This window comes from Atractosteus spatula, chromosome 1 (genome assembly GCF_055471065.1).
Source record: "Atractosteus spatula isolate fAtrSpa1 chromosome 1, fAtrSpa1.hap1, whole genome shotgun sequence".
In the NCBI taxonomy this organism is placed as follows: Eukaryota; Metazoa; Chordata; class Actinopteri; order Semionotiformes; family Lepisosteidae; genus Atractosteus; species Atractosteus spatula.
In genome coordinates, this window is record NC_142706.1 from 59,027,926 (window position 1) to 59,043,591 (window position 15,666).

Here is a 15,666-nt window from a genome sequence, read left to right on the forward strand (position 1 = left end):
AAGTTGCAAAACGTTTGTATTGGGGTCAGTTCTTGCCCCTTACAGACTTTTGTTTGAGGGCAGCTTGGAATTTGAAATCACAGCAGAACTGCAGCTGAGATTAAAAATCTGTCCATGCGCGCGCGAGAGTGTGTGTGCGTGCACCAAGCTGTGCATCTGTTCTGCGTGGGCATTCAGGAGAGGGGAAGGCAGAAGCTGATCGACTAGCTCTATTGCTGTTGAGTAAGAATGATTCTGCAGACCGTGGGAACAGAAGCAGACAGTGGAGAGTGCAGGAAAGCACCAGCTCATAAAGACCTGCAGGCTTTCTTGCACGTACCACGAGCTCTGCCCCCAAACCATCTCCCCCCCTCCAGCCTTTTAATAAAACCCGAGCTCCCCCTTCCTCCTCATGGACTCATTCAGCCTAGAAGCTAGCGGAGTAGAAAGGGCCAAGTTCAGGTTTCTATTTTTGGAAGGGGGCTGTAGCATGTAGCTTGTTCTGCGGCCGGGGTCTTTCTTATGCTGGTGCTGCGGCTGTAGGACCGCATGCGTCGCTGCTCGCTGTCCTCACAGTGTGCGTCCTCTCTCTGCAGGCCATGAGAGGAGGCTGGCTGACTGTGGCGCTGGTGGGTCTGCTGCACAGCGCTGGGCTCAAGCGAAGTGCAGCCCTGGGTAGGTTGTGCATGGATGTCTCTTGCATTTTGCTGTGAATTGCACCACTCCCCCTACACATGGTGAAAAGCTCCAGTCGTTCCTCAGTTAATTAATGATAATTGTCTTCAGTAATGGAAACACATTGTATATTTAAAATGCTCATACAAAATGTTAATACGTGTTAATAATATATTAACGCATCTGCCTCCTGCCTGAGCATCTGAATAATGATGCCAGGCTGTCTTGTGTGTTTGTGCCTGCTCTATTTTGTGCTTGGTGTTTTCTAACATACATACTTTTGCCAGAGAGTATTTTGTGAGTGTCTGTTGGATGCAAGGGCTCTTACTATAAACTGAAGGGAGGGAGTGAAAGCTTGCCGTGTGTCTGTGAGCACTGAGCCCTTGCTGCCTTTCTGTTGTCGCAGGCAAGCCAGAAGCGTGTCGGCCCCAGCCCTCCTGTAATGATTGCATCAGGAGCCCGGGATGTGCGTGGTGCAAGCAGCTGGTGAGTGAAGAACTACTGTGGTGTCGGCCCTCACCGTGCATTTCGTGCATGTTAATTGGCTCCTAGTGATCTCTAAGAATCTCAAGTGCAGCAGCTGAAAAGGTCTGGTGTCAGTCAGTTTCTACCAGTGGCAGAACTGGACTGTTGCGACTCTTGGTGCAAATGTATCTGGATTTGCTCCCTCCCTTCCTCTGACGTTACTCATTCTACACCTGTGGAATCCTCATAGAATAGCTGGCGATTCACTCATATGATAAGCTATAGTATACTACGTGTCTTGTCCATCTGTTGTATTGTCAGTCATATGTCTTCTGTTGGTCACATACACAGCTCCAGGTCACTGCTCATGGAGCGTCTGGAGATCGCTGGTGTGGTGAACTCCTCCACCTCATCACTCCACATTATGGTTCCTCGCCAGTGTTCGCAGTAACGCGGCTCCTGTGTGTCACTAGCAAGCAGTGAGCCTGATTTAACTGGGACTTCATGCTCAAGCTCTTTGTCTGTTGTGACCTGGAACAATGTGTCTGTTTTAGTCCGTTTGGGTCCCCCCTCAAACTGCTGTCTTTGGGTTTGTTGTTTGGAGAGCGTAGTTCTTCTGCTGCTGCGGGTTAGTTAGGTCACACAGTTTGACTTGACGTATTGTGCCGAGGAACCGCGGCTTACACTTTCCGTCGTTCTTGTTCTTCCCGTGTTTTTCCCCGTAAACCTGATTTTTTCCTATTTAAACGCCTCAATCAACACATTTCCCAAAGGCCTTTGCAGATTGGCTCCTGTAAATCTCGTCGATGAACTAGGCTAGAAAACATTTAATTTTAGATCCATACACACAGCCCCATGAGATCTCTCCCAGGCGCTCACCAGTTTCTGTTTCACAAAAAATGTAATCGTCGAGCAAATGACAAGAAATTTAGAAACTCCAAGGAGTGACACAGACTTTCAATATTAGTGTTGTAAAAATGAGTGACTCACAATCAGCACAACACCATTATTACTCCATCTTTCTAACACATGCAATGTTTGATCCAGTATGTGTGGTGTCATGGAAGTGGGCCCATACTGTACTGAGATGCAGGGCCCGTGTATGATTGCAATATCTATAGCTGTGCCACTACTTTCCCCTATTAGTGGGCTTGGATGTGCCATCACTATGTGGTTTGGATCGAGTGCATCATCAAGCAAGTCTGTGTCATCTCGAGAACGTTGTGAGGACTTTTTGGACCAGTGTAGGCTGTGGCCACACTGCACCCTCACACAGTCTGTCTCCTGTTTCTGCTATTGTTCACAAGTCACCTCCTCTCTCAATCTCCCTCACTTTCTTTCTCCAGCCTTCCTCTCTCGATCTCTCCATCCCCCACACCTTAACCTCCCTCCACCCTCTGCCTCCCCCCCTCAGGACTTCCTGAAGTGGGGCGAGTCGAACCTGCACCGCTGTGACACGAGAGCTGTGCTGGCACAGAGGGGCTGCGACGCCGACCACCTCATCGACCCCAGGAGCAGCCAGGAGAAGTTCAAGGACAAGGAGCTCCACAGCGGGAGTGGGGGGCAGTCCGTGGTGCAGCTGCGCCCCCAGAGCCTGCACCTCAAACTGCGCCTAGGTGAGCACCGGGGGGCCCCTGCTCCCAGCATGCAGCCCTGCCACGGCAGATTGACCACCCACTCCTATAAAACACGCCAAAGGTCCGGGTTTATCACCATAAACCTAGAACGTCTGGAGTCTCTAGAGCCCTCTTGAACGTGACGATTGCTGAGCAACAGGGATTCACCTGCAGGAGGAATTCCGTTCAGCTCATCCTGCTCAGGTGGTTGCTTAGCAGCTTATCAATTCCAGAAGGATTTTGGACAAGCTTTACTTGAAGGAAACTGTTGAATCATTTAAGACTTTGTACACTTGTATCCAGTTTCCTACTTGATTGTTTTTCTGTAGAAGACTACAAGAGGTTCGGTTCCTCTGCACACTGGGCGACTGAGTCTTCTCGTGTGCAAGACCTGGGAACTCATCGCTCACGTCCATTGGGGACTATGTGGCTGTGGCTGTGTTCAAGACTCTCTAAGGTTGTTCTAACCCCTGTTCATTGAGCTGAAAGTAGCTGCTGGGGGTTGAATTTGACAGGTTTCACCTGGACGAATGGGCTTTAGTACAGCTTTACGCCATGTATTTTCGCAAAACGGCAGTAGAGCCCGAGCCTGAATAGCGCTGCTGCCCTGGGCTGTGAGTGCTCACCAGATCATCCCTCCTCCCTGCAGGGGAGCCCCACAGCTTCACGGTGAACTTCAAGCGCGCGGAGGGCTACCCCATTGACCTCTACTACCTCATGGACCTGTCCTACTCCATGAAGGACGACTTGGAGAACATCAAGAAGCTGGGCCAGGAGATCCTCAGCACGCTCCAGAAGGTCACCAACTCCGTGAGGATCGGTGAGCGCCCTGCCTCTTCCGTTTGCCGTGGGACACAGTACCACCATGTCGGAGAGCTTGCCCTGCTTGCTCTAGAGGGCATGACTTTTTCAGGCCATATGTTTTTCAGTCATGGCGATACGGTACAGTTATTGTGCTTCGCCAGGTTTCTCTTGGTCGTATTTTTGGTCTGCTTTTTTTCTGGCACTTTGCTTTGCTTTGCTTTTACCGCAGTGCTGATCTTTGAGGAGGCTCACCCCTTTCCACATGTAGTTTGCTGTGTTGTGGGGTGGAAATGCTAAGGAGTGTCACCCTATAGGGTAGATGGGCCCTCCCAGTGTCAAAGAGTCCCCCTGCAGGTCAGATGCCTCCCCCCCAGTGTCACCCTGTAAGGTACATGCCCCTCCCAGTGTAACCAAAGAGTAGATGCCCACCTCAGTGTCACCCTGAAATGTAGATGAGCCCCCATACTGTTACCATGCCATGTAGGGTAGATGCACCGTCCTCTAGTGTCACCCTGTAGGGTAGATGGGACCCCCTCAATGACTCCCCCAGTGACCCCCCAAAGGGTAGATTCCCCACTTCTGCCCTGAGGGCAGATGGCCCCCCCCTCTCCAGTGTCAACCTGTAGAGTAGAGCCCCCCCCCCAACATCACCCTAGTACCGGGCCTGTTCAAATCCTGCACTGTGTTTTGTTTTTGAGGAAATTCACATTCAAATGGAGGACAATGTCCTGTAGTTCAGGGGGCTCCACTTTTAAAGATGTTAAACTCTCAGTGATTGTGGTCAGAGTAAGACTGCCTACACACAGCTAATTCCTGTCTATTTAATTTTCAATGTGATGACACAGCATTAATAAGTTCAGTCAGTTTTCCCATGAAGCTTACCTCAGATCATTACAGCTGTCACGCCCAGTACACCTAGAGGGTGCTCTACTTCTGTCCTGTTCCTAGTTCCCTGTGATTATTCATGTATTTCTGGTGTGTCTTGTTGTGTAGGCTATTTACTTCCTGTTTCTGCTCTGCTCCTCGCTCAGCATTGAGGTTCGGATGTCCTGAGACCCGCCTAGCACCAGGTCGCTCCTGTCCATGGCCTGAGGGCATTTCCTGAACAGCTGAGCCCGGGCAAACCCCCGTCTCGCCGCTACGCATAGGGTCTTTATCGCTCTCCTGCCATTCCACGGTTCGTCCCTTCCGACATCCGTGACAACAGCTTTATTTTGAAAGTAACTCGCTTCCCAATAAAACAAACCCACCTGCGTGAGAAGTTACAAAAGGAGGTTACACCAGGTTCTGTTTATAAGCACATAGTTTACTTATTTTCATTAAGGTTTCCTTTAGTGACTGTAACAGTAAGTCTTGATCTGTTTTTACCTTAGTAACAGAGGTGCACGTTCAGAGAAGGGACATACAGCAGTTCTTTCAGTGATATAGCACAGTATTCTCCACTACTGCATATTCTCTACCCAGAATACACCCCCTCCCACCCCCAGGCACTGTAGTGCACTATATATAGTTACCCTCTGTGCATAGTGCTTCTAGCTACAGTACATGACATGATACAGTGCACCCATTACAAACTCCAGGTTCATTAAAGACTATAGTCTTTGTTGGAAATCTAGAGTGCTGTATAAATTAATTGACTGATATGCCTATATCTACTAACACACACATGTGCTATTTTAATATCTCTGTATCTCTTCTGCTCTTTTGTGGTCGGAACTAGCTTGTTTTCAGTTACTGCTCTGCTTTTGCTAAAGGGAGGAGTCCAATGTGTCTTTGGTACATAAAAAGCCTCCAGTGACTGTCAGATTGTGGCCATGAGGGACGGTCTGGCTGTGGTATTTCTCCGTCTTGCATGCAATGCCTTGTTTCAGCTACAGTAATTTGAGCTGAGAGGGGAAGTTCCGCTGGGCTTAATGTCACGAGGAGTTGATCTGCAGCTGTAGATAAAGCATCTTAAAAGTCCTTCTTTCATTACAGTCTTGGCAGACTTTCCCAAACATGGGAAGATGTGAGAAGTCATGTGCTTAGATAAGATAAGATCACTTTATTGGCCATATACAATTTCTTGTATTAGGAATTTGTCTTTTCACATACCCCAGCTTGCTCTCCATGAGACACACAGACAGAGAGAGAGAAGCTTGGGGTCAGAGTGCAGGGTCAGCCATTTAAACCGCGCCCCTGGAGCAGTTGGGGTTAAGGGCCTTGCTCAGGGGCCAAACAGAGTAGGATTCCTCTGCCGACTGCGAGATATGAACCGGCAACCTTCCAGCCACAGGCACAGATCCTTAACCACAGTGCCACTGCTCTGCCTTGCCCCGCCCCTTTTCATCCCTCTATACAGCAGTGATGAACCTATAATTGCTTTTACTCTCACAGCTTTGCTGTCTAGCTGCACTAGGACCCTGGCTTGAGTTCTGGACCCGGGGTGCTATCTGTGTGGTTTGGCTTCAGGGAAAGTTGGGCCTGGTATGAGTGTGTGTGTCTGTGTCTATGTCTGTGTGTGCCCTGTGATGGACTGGTGTCCTGTCCAGGGTGTACCCTGTCTTGGGCCTGTTGCTTGCTGGGATAGGCTCCAGCTCCCCCGCGGCCCTGAATTAGAAGAAGGAAATGGATGGACCCACCTGGGTGACACACCGCAGCTGTTCTGCACCTGCAGCCCCACTGCACAGCGGGGGGATCAGGGGTGGTGGATAGAGAGAGGGATGAGTGAGAACTTGCACTTGGAGAATTGAAGGGGGGACCCCAGTGATGACAGATTGTAGCCCAAAGTGGAATTCGGACAAGATGCTGGGATTACTACTACTTATGAACAATAACCAGATGCCATGACCAAGCAGTCGGGATCTCAGTTTACTGTCTCATCCAAGGATGGCAGTTCTTGCAACACAATGGTTTGGACGTTTTCCTCCAGCGGTAATAGCGCCACCTACTGGTCTACTTAGTACCTTGGATAAAAATTCTCTCAGAAGAAGGGTCTTTGAGGTTAATCCTCAATCTTAGCAGGTTTTGATTTGTTTTTGCAAAATCACCCCATTGACCATAGTGCATTTTCACCTAAGAGCCCCATTGTCCTGGGTTTTCAGCTCTGGGGTGCTTGTCCGTTGGGCTTTTGCCGAGTCCTCCACTTTCCTCCTGTCTCCCGCGGACATGCAGGTTTGGTTTGACAGCCCGGCCAATCCCATTCATCCATCTTAAACTGGACCAAGTGATCATAACGGACCACATGGCCACACAATCTCTTTTCTGTCTGTTTTCACGTTCCCGATGTAGGAAATGTTCCGATGTAAGGTGCAAAAGATCTGTGAGGTAGGATCGGATGGTGAATGCCTTCTAGCCTTGTTAAGGAACAGGTGAAGGTTCATTCCATGCTGAAAGGTAAAAAAAAGCCTTCTTCAGGTGTGTGGAGCCTTCTTCAGATGCACACACCTGTTCTTTGCAGCCTGTGCATGCTGACGCACCTACCTACTCGAGCGTCTTCGTATACCTTCTGACTGCACGGTGAAACCCCCCCAGCAGCGCTTGTCCATTCTGTAAAAAGCACACCGATGTCTTCACCCGTCAGCGCGATCACACCGAGAAGGGCTCCTGTGCCTTCACACCCCACCTCTCGCCCCCCCTTCCCGCTGCGGGGGCTTACTTCCCCGCCGGTGTCTTTCCAGGGTTCGGCTGTTTCGTGGACAAGGTGGCGATGCCCTATGTGAGCACGGTGAAGTCCAAGCTGCGCAACCCGTGCCCGACCCGCATGGACACCTGCCAGCCGGCCTTCAGCTTCCGCAACGTGCTGCCGCTCACGGACAACGCCAAGGAGTTCGAGAAGAAAGTCAGCACCCAGAACATCTCGGGCAACCTGGACCCCCCCGAGGCTGGCCTGGACGCTCTGATGCAAGCCGCTGTGTGTCAGGTGGGGGCAGGCGCCAGCTCTCCTGCGGCACCGGACTCCTGTCCTCTACAGCGCACCTTCTGTTACAGCGCCATCTCGGCTGTAGCAGTGTCCACTATAGAGCTATCCCCTTTTCTGCATTGCTCTTTAGCAGTAGTCCCTGTGGAGCTGTGCCTGTTTGCACTGTGCCCTATGGCATGAGATATCTCTAAGCACTATTTCTTACAGAGCTCTTGCCCTTGGTGTATGTGTGTTGTAGTACTATAGCATATTCTCTTATAGCAGGGTCCTAATATACTGTAACATTTTCTTATGGCACAGTCCCTGATATAGCTGTCTCTTACAGCACTATCTACCAAAATCTGGGAAGGCACTTTGCTGCATACCATAATCTCTACTGGCTCTTTCCTGTGGAATTGTCTCTATAATAAAGTTATCCCCCGTATCTCTGTCACTTGCAGTACGGCAAAGGAACAGATAAAAGGTTTATTCCATGCTGAATGGAAAAGAAATTTCGACGTTTGGCCGTGGAGCCTTCTTCGGGCACCTGCATGGAATAAACCTTTACCTGTTTCTTTGCAGCCTACTCATACTGACGCAGCTCCGTGCTCATCACTTACAGTACTGTCTCCCGTCATGGCCTGCTTGTAATTGAAGTGACGTGGAACGCACAGAGTTACACTATATGTAGTGTATTTTATGTTCGGTATGTAAACAATATAGGAAATGGGTATAATGTGCCTGTTTGAGTTGTCCCCATTAGTGTGATCTGGTAAAGAGCTGTGACTATTCACACAGAGCTGTCTCACTTGTACAGCACTATTTCACACATGGGAAACAGCCACCAGGTTTACATGGTGGTTTTGATGTGCTGCCGGGTCAAAACGCAGGAACTTCCCAAGGGGCTGTAATTCTGCAACATAAAGTCATAACTGTTATTTTTTATAGGAACAAATTGGCTGGAAGAATGTTACCCGAATCCTGGTCTACACTTCCGACGACACCTTCCACACAGCAGGAGACGGGAAGCTGGCTGGGATCTATTTCCCTAACGATGGCCTCTGCCACCTGAACAGCGAGGGGTTGTACGAGAAGAGCACAGAATATGTGAGCGTGCCGGGTTGTCTGTCTGTCTCTCTCTCAACTTCACACTGCTGTCTGTCTCTCTCTCTGCTTCACACTGCTGTCGCTCTCTCTCCTTCACATCAACATCTGTCTCTCTCCTTCTCACTGCTGTCTGTCTGTCTCTGTCCTTCACACTGCTGTCTGTCTCTCTCTCTGCTTCACACTGCTGTCTGTCTGTCTCTCTCCTTCACATCACCATCTGTCTCTCTCCTTCTCACTGCTGTCTGTCTGTCTCTGTCCTTCACACTGCTGTCTGTCTGTCTCTCTCTGCTTCACACTGCTGTCTGTCTCTCTCTCCTTCACACTGCTGTCTGTCTCTCTGCTTCACACTGCTGTCTGTCTGTCTCTCTCCTTCACATCACTGTCTGTCTCTCTCTCTCCTTCTCTCTGCTGTCTGTCTGTCTCTCTCTGCTTCACACTGCTGTCTGTCTGTCTCTCTCCTTCACATCACTGTCTGTCTCTCTCCTTCTCTCTGCTGTCTGTCTCTCTGTCCTTCTCACCGCTGTCTATCTGTCTGTCAGGACTACCCCTCTGTGGGTCACCTCTCTCAGGTCCTTGCAGCCAACAACATCCAGCTCATCTTCGCCGTCAATGACAAGAGCGTTCCTATCTACAAGGTGGGTGACTGGGTCTGTGGAAACGATCAGACTGGGTAAAGGACTTGTAATTGGAGTTATGTATAATTGCACTTTGTAACATCATTACAAAGGAGCTGTAGTAATAAGGGGTGGAGTTGTAACAGAGCAATAAATGAGAGGTAACAAAGGGCTGCAATAAGAGTATATGATCATTGAAAATGATGTGATGTGATTACGGAGGAACATAAAGAGTAGAATAGATAGTGAACACAAAATGATTTGAAATAAAGGGCTGTGTGAAAGAAGTATAATGTATAAATCAGCTGTTCTTAACCTGGGAGTCGCATCATGGTCTTAGAGGGGTCATGTGAATAGTGTAAATAAATCGGTCATTAAACAGAGTAAAACTACACATGGATCAGAAATCCATATTCAGAGACAGCTGACACAAGATAAGTGAATATGGAAAATCATTGATTGATCTCATGACAGACTTGGCTCTGAAGCAGGTGTTCACAGAGAGCCCACTGGCTGACTTCTGGATCTCAGTGCAAGGCAAATACCAAGGCCTGAGTAACAGGGCCTTGAAAAAAGTCTCCCATATCTTTGTGAGTCGGGCTTTTCAGAGCTATCATACAGAGCCCATCTCAGGGTCAGAGATGATTTGCATCTTTACTTCAGCCCAACAAATCCCACCTTTTAGTCCTCTCTGCCTCTCTGCAAGCACCACCATCTCATTGAGTGACTAGTTTTTTTCCCACTATGATTTTAGATTTAATTGACATGGCAATATGTTTTTCTTGAATGGGGGGTAATGCACTCATCCAAAGAAAGTCACACTGGCAAAAAGGTTAAGAGCCACCTGTACACAGTAGACCTTTATGAAAGCATACAGCCACTCAGGTGCAATCTGAGTAGAGAGCAGACCTAGGGAAGGGGAAGAGACGAGGGGTAACGATCGAAGGGGGGTAGTCAAGGTGGAAGGGATGGATGGGGGTAACACTGGAGTGTGTTGTTTTCCAGGCCCTCCATAAGCTGATTCCTCAGTCTGTGGTGGGAGAGTTGAAAGATGACTCCAGCAACGTTGTGCAGCTGATATCCGATGCCTATAATGTGAGTGGGCTCCCTTCGCTGTCACGACTATAGTCCCCCCTCCTTAAGGGTGCTCCAGCCCTTTCACTAAGACTTTATTCTCTGCACCTGTTCCCCATTCCCAGCCCACCTTAAAAGCCAGGCGCTGACGCTCATCCGGGCTCTGCATCTGATTTCCATATCGTGCGAGTCCGGGACCTGGAAGCGCCTGGTCCCGTTAAGGTTTTAACCTCTGTTCCCGTTCCTGTTCCCCGTCCGCCGGTTCCGACCCGGCCTTCGTGGTTTTTAATCTTTCTTCTGATGGATCTTCTGGTTTTGGACTTACCCTTGCGTTTTGGATTATCCCTAAGGACTACTCTCTCGGATTGTTCGCCTCGGCCACACCTTCCCCCGTGCACCAGCGCACCTTGGACACGCCCCCCTGTCTTCAGCCCCGTATTCCTGCATGACGTTTCCCTAGTGTTCCCCCACTCCGTCGGACTGTGTCGTCCGCATAGGGTCCGGAAAGAACTGTTCGTTACAGAATGCAGAGCCAACACCTGGACCCCGCGGACGGCACCCTGGCAGCCTGGATTCCATCAGTTTTTTTTTTTCTCCCCTTTTTTTTTCTTAGGGCTTCGGAGCCGCCCTGAAAAGGAGGGGCGTACTGTCACGACTATAGTCCCCCCTCCTTAAGGGTGCTCCAGCCCTTTCACTAAGACTTTATTCTCTGCACCTGTTCCCCATTCCCAGCCCACCTTAAAAGCCAGGCGCTGACGCTCATCCGGGCTCTGCATCTGATTTCCATATCGTGCGAGTCCGGGACCTGGAAGCGCCTGGTCCCGTTAAGGTTTTAACCTCTGTTCCCGTTCCTGTTCCCCGTCCGCCGGTTCCGACCCGGCCTTCGTGGTTTTTAATCTTTCTTCTGATGGATCTTCTGGTTTTGGACTTACCCTTGCGTTTTGGATTATCCCTAAGGACTACTCTCTCGGATTGTTCGCCTCGGCCACACCTTCCCCCGTGCACCAGCGCACCTTGGACACGCCCCCCTGTCTTCAGCCCCGTATTCCTGCATGACGTTTCCCTAGTGTTCCCCCACTCCGTCGGACTGTGTCGTCCGCATAGGGTCCGGAAAGAACTGTTCGTTACATTCGCGGCTTCTGCAGTAACTGGGATTTAACACGCAGAAGAGCTCATGGGGGGCTAATAACACTGATTGCTGTTATGTATGGCTCAGCCTGCTTGGATTCGAGCCTGGCCTCCGGCTTCTGTCAAAGTCTACATGTTCTCGCAATGTAAAGACACACGAGGTGGGATTGGTAACTATAATTTGTCTGCCTGGGGTTGATTCCCATGAGGGAGACAGCTAGGATCCTACCTTGTTACTGGCCCATGAGCACATGAAGTCTTGTGTCTCTCTCTCCCTCATGGCTGGCTCTGGATATGAGATTGCACAGAACAGCTGGATGTGCATTAAGTGTTGTCCCACCATATTAAAGTAAAGGAGCAACCTTAAGGAATTTCAAACTGACCATTTTGTTTTCTTCAAAATTAGTTGTGTGAAGACCAGTCTTTACGCAGCTGGTTGAGCTAAAGAGATTAATGCAGTTATTAGAGCTAATGAGCCTTTAGAGTAATAGAGAGCCTTTAGATAATCTAAAACCTCTAGATGCACAGCATGAGGTAACTAAGGGCTTAGTATTTTTTTTGGGGAAGCCCTAAGCCTCTTCATACTGTGCTCCATAACTCCCTGTTAGGGAGCTTTCCTGTAAGAAAGTCCACTGAATCTTTAATAGTAAGATCTTCTGAGAAGGTGGTAGAATTCTGCACACGTCTCAGACAGATTCTGAGATCTGAAGATCTCATCCACCCATTTCTTAAAGTTTTCTGGGAATCTGATTTAAGAGCATGACTGGGCGGCTTGTTCCCTTTTGTGCTGGAAGAAGTGCTTCCTGAGCTCAGTCCTAAATGCCCTCACTCTTACTCTCCACTCTTGAGCTCGGGCCTTGTTTCACAAGAGCGGTACCCCTGTCCCCCCACAGAACCTCTCCTCCACCATCTACCTGGAACACCAGCAGCTGCCCCAGGGCCTGGACATCACCTACGACTCGCACTGCGGGGACGGCTCCACCGCCCGTGGGCAGAGGAGGGCTGAGTGCACCAACGTCAAGATCAATCAGGCGGTAGGGGGCGCTGCGGGCGGGGAGGCACACAGTGCAACAGGGAGTGTAGAGCTGGGAAGAGGAGGATAAGGAATATGGGGATGGGCAGGGCAGAACCGCAAGGTTGGGTTCAGTGGGGTGCAGGATGGTTGCGTAGAGCAGACCTGGGACAGGGAAGGGAAGGGCAAAGCTGGGAAAGGGAATATTGGGGACAGGGCAGGGAGGAGCAGAACTGGGATGGGGGTTGGGGACAGGGAAGGAGGGGCAGAGCTGGGACGGGGGGTGGAGACAGGGAAAGGGCGGAGCAGAGCTGGATGTGGGGGCAGGGACAGGGAAAGGGCGGAGCAGAGCTGGATGTGGGGGCAGGGACAGGGAAAGGGAGGAGCAGAGCTGGGATGGGGGAGGGGACAGGGAAGGAGAGGCAGAGCTGGGACAGGGGGTAGAGACAGGGAAAGGGCGGAGCAGAGCTGGATGTGGGGGCAGGGACAGGGAAAGGGCGGAGCAGAGCTGGATGTGGGGGCAGGGACAGGGAAAGGGAGGAGCAGAGCTGGGATGGGGGAGGGGACAGGGAAGGAGAGGCAGAGTTGGGACAGGGGGTGGAGACAGGGAAGGGGCGGGGCAGAGCTGGAATAGGGGGCGGGGACAAGGAAAGGGAGGAGCAGAGCTGAGATGGAGGGGTGGGGACAGGGAAGGAGGGGCAGAATGGGTTAGTCAGGGAAGTAAATTAGGAAGGATCCTTATTAGCATCATCACGTTGTCCCCACCTTGTAATGTTTTTAAAAATTACCAACTGAGTTAGAGTTGAATTACAAAACTGAATTTGTTATTAACAAATATGATTATATTTAGTCTGTAATTTAGTTTGAATGTCAGCTCAGTTTGTAATTCAGCAGAAGGATTGTAATTCAACAGAAGCTTGAAAAGAGTGGAATCACGGACAAAGTGTAACAAAATGATACAAATATGCAAACTTTGAGAACATGCCCCCCTCAAGATAACTCCTTTTTGACACCGTGGGGATGTCTCTGTAAACCAATTAGTCTTTTTATCTGAAAGTGCCCAGTCTCTATGCTTTAGGTCGGTTTTCACCATTGGTGGAGTTGGGAACAGTAAATCAAAATGGGGGTCGATGGGAAGTCCCTGCAAAGACAGGAGTACAAGTGTGTGTACAATCCTGTTTCAGTATGAAATCACAAACTCCCATGTTAATGCTTTTATTCATACAAGCCTACAGGCTTAGCCAGTCATACTAATATTCACGATCAGCTCATTAAAAAAGTCAAAGTCAACTTTATTGCCAGACCAACCCTTTTGAGTTGTCAGGAGTTTTTCGTGGCGTGCACTAAATAACAGAGATAAAAAAAGCATGAGTAACATACACATATCATGGACAAAATACAATTCCAGTGCTACATTCCAGTGAAGATAGAAATCCACTCATTCTAGTGCAGAGTACTACCCTACCTGCCTGCAATATCATGAAGTCCGTGTGCAAAATGACCGATACATACTTTTATATTAGTGTTGAGTTAAAACACAGAATAGCCTCAGTCAAGGTGCTCTTCAGGAGCTGCTCTGTTCAGGATTTGATACATTTTAACCTCCCGCCTGAGGGAAGGAGCTCGAACGGGAAAAGCTGGGATGGAGTGTTCGTTCAATCTGAGGGGTCCTCAGCGGTTTGTATGACATGGCTGGGCAGTTTGTTTGAGACCCCTAATATCCTGTGTGTGAAGACGTACTTCCTGACTGAAGTCCTGCCTAGTCCTAGCCCTGGAGTCACCGATCTCCCTAATGTCAGTCTGTTTAGTTCACAGCTTGCCCTCCTGCCTTAATCAGTCCTCGAAGAGGGGAACACACGGAGGGTCTGCTTCTGCCGGCTTTTTAAACGGATGGGGCGGTGAAGTGCAGTTTCCCTCCCTCTCTCCCAGATCAGTTTCACGGTGACCGTCAACAGCACCGCCTGCCTGGACCAGCCGCAGACGTTTGTCATCAAGCCGCAGGGCATCAACGAGGAGCTGTACGTCACCGTGGAGACGCTGTGCCACTGCGACTGCAAGGACCACCAGCCAGCCGCCGCCTACTGCAGCATGGGCAACGGCACGCTGGAGTGTGGAGCCTGCAGGCACGTCTCGCCCTCGCCCTCTGCTGGCAGGCACATGTACCTGCTCCCCTTTTGATTTTAAATCGTTGAAGCATCTCATTGAAGCAGTTAAAGCTCATTTAAGCCTTTTACAGTATTGGAAACCTAGACGGTCTGAAAAACTCCCAGCAAGGGCAGCAGCACAGGTCCAAAGGTCACGACAGGCCTAACCCTGGTTAGTTTCTGAGATCTAGACATGATCGGGCTGCAAGGAGGTATAGCTGCTCGAATGTTTGGGACTGGGATTGCAGTGACAGTCAGGGGTTTCTGTGTGTGCGTGCAGAGGAGTCTGGATGATTGTGTTTCCGTGGATACTCTAGGTAGTACTGTGACGTTCTTTAGAGGTTGATTTCCGGGTGCTGCTGAGAGTTACCTGGCCCAGGGCAGGAGCTTTATGGGGGGATGTGACCTTTCTGCTGCTTCCTTCCTCTGCAGCTGCTCCAGGGGGCGCGTGGGCCGGCAGTGTGAGTGCGAGAGCAAGCAGCCGGGGGACAGCACAGAGGGCCTGGACGTGTCCTGCCGCGCCACCAACACCTCCGCGCCATGCAGCGGCAGGGGGGACTGCATGTGCGGCCAGTGCATGTGCCACGGCAACAGCCTGCATGGCCAGTACTGCCAGTGTGACGACGCCAGCTGCGACCGGCACAACAACAAGATCTGCGGGGGTGAGTGCCCGGGGTCCGTTTCTCATTTCCAGCCAGGACGGGCTCGTCTCAGCCTTTAACATGCGCCCACTGGTGTCCCTAACTTCTCTCTCTCTCTCTCCTTGCAGGCAACGGGCAATGTGAGTGTGGGAAGTGCAGGTGTAAGCTCGGCTTCAATGGCACGGCCTGCGAGTGCTCCACGGCCACGGACGCCTGCGGGGGGGGTAGCGGCGAGCTCTGTAGCGGGAACGGGGTGTGTGAGTGCAACCGCTGCAGGTGCAAGGAGGGCTACTACGGCCAGCTCTGCACCGGCTGCCATAACTGCAAGGACGACTGCGAAAAGTTCAAGTGAGTGCCCGTGCCCTCTGCTTGTGTGCACAGGCACTGCTGTGTCTCTGAGGACCGCATTGGAGAGAGCATGCAATTCCTGAACCAGTCCCTGAGTAGTCCTGCTCTTTTTAATAACATAACCCTAAGAGTCTGCAAGGGCTTTCGTTTTGGCAGAGTAGAGAATTCATTTAAGTAAA

General features: G+C 50.4%; 1 protein-coding gene across 2 annotated transcripts in view; it reads left to right on the forward strand.

Annotated features, from left to right (window-relative positions):
- The window catches only part of itgb7 (integrin, beta 7), a 29,652-nt gene that overhangs the window by 10,290 nt on the left and 3,696 nt on the right, over positions 1–15,666 (forward strand). The window contains exons 2-13 of one of the 2 annotated variants that reach the window (XM_088913038.1): positions 576–654; positions 1,061–1,140; positions 2,534–2,735; positions 3,385–3,555; positions 7,199–7,440; positions 8,368–8,526; positions 9,066–9,161; positions 10,146–10,235; positions 12,236–12,376; positions 14,284–14,477; positions 14,931–15,160; positions 15,268–15,487. In XM_088913038.1, coding sequence (XP_088769164.1) covers positions 579–654; positions 1,061–1,140; positions 2,534–2,735; positions 3,385–3,555; positions 7,199–7,440; positions 8,368–8,526; positions 9,066–9,161; positions 10,146–10,235; positions 12,236–12,376; positions 14,284–14,477; positions 14,931–15,160; positions 15,268–15,487 — 1,901 coding nt within the window. In that variant the 5' untranslated portion in view covers positions 576–578. The remainder of the gene's footprint in view (positions 1–575; positions 655–1,060; positions 1,141–2,533; positions 2,736–3,384; positions 3,556–7,198; positions 7,441–8,367; positions 8,527–9,065; positions 9,162–10,145; positions 10,236–12,235; positions 12,377–14,283; positions 14,478–14,930; positions 15,161–15,267; positions 15,488–15,666) is intronic. The other variant, XM_088913047.1, reaches the window with a different exon arrangement.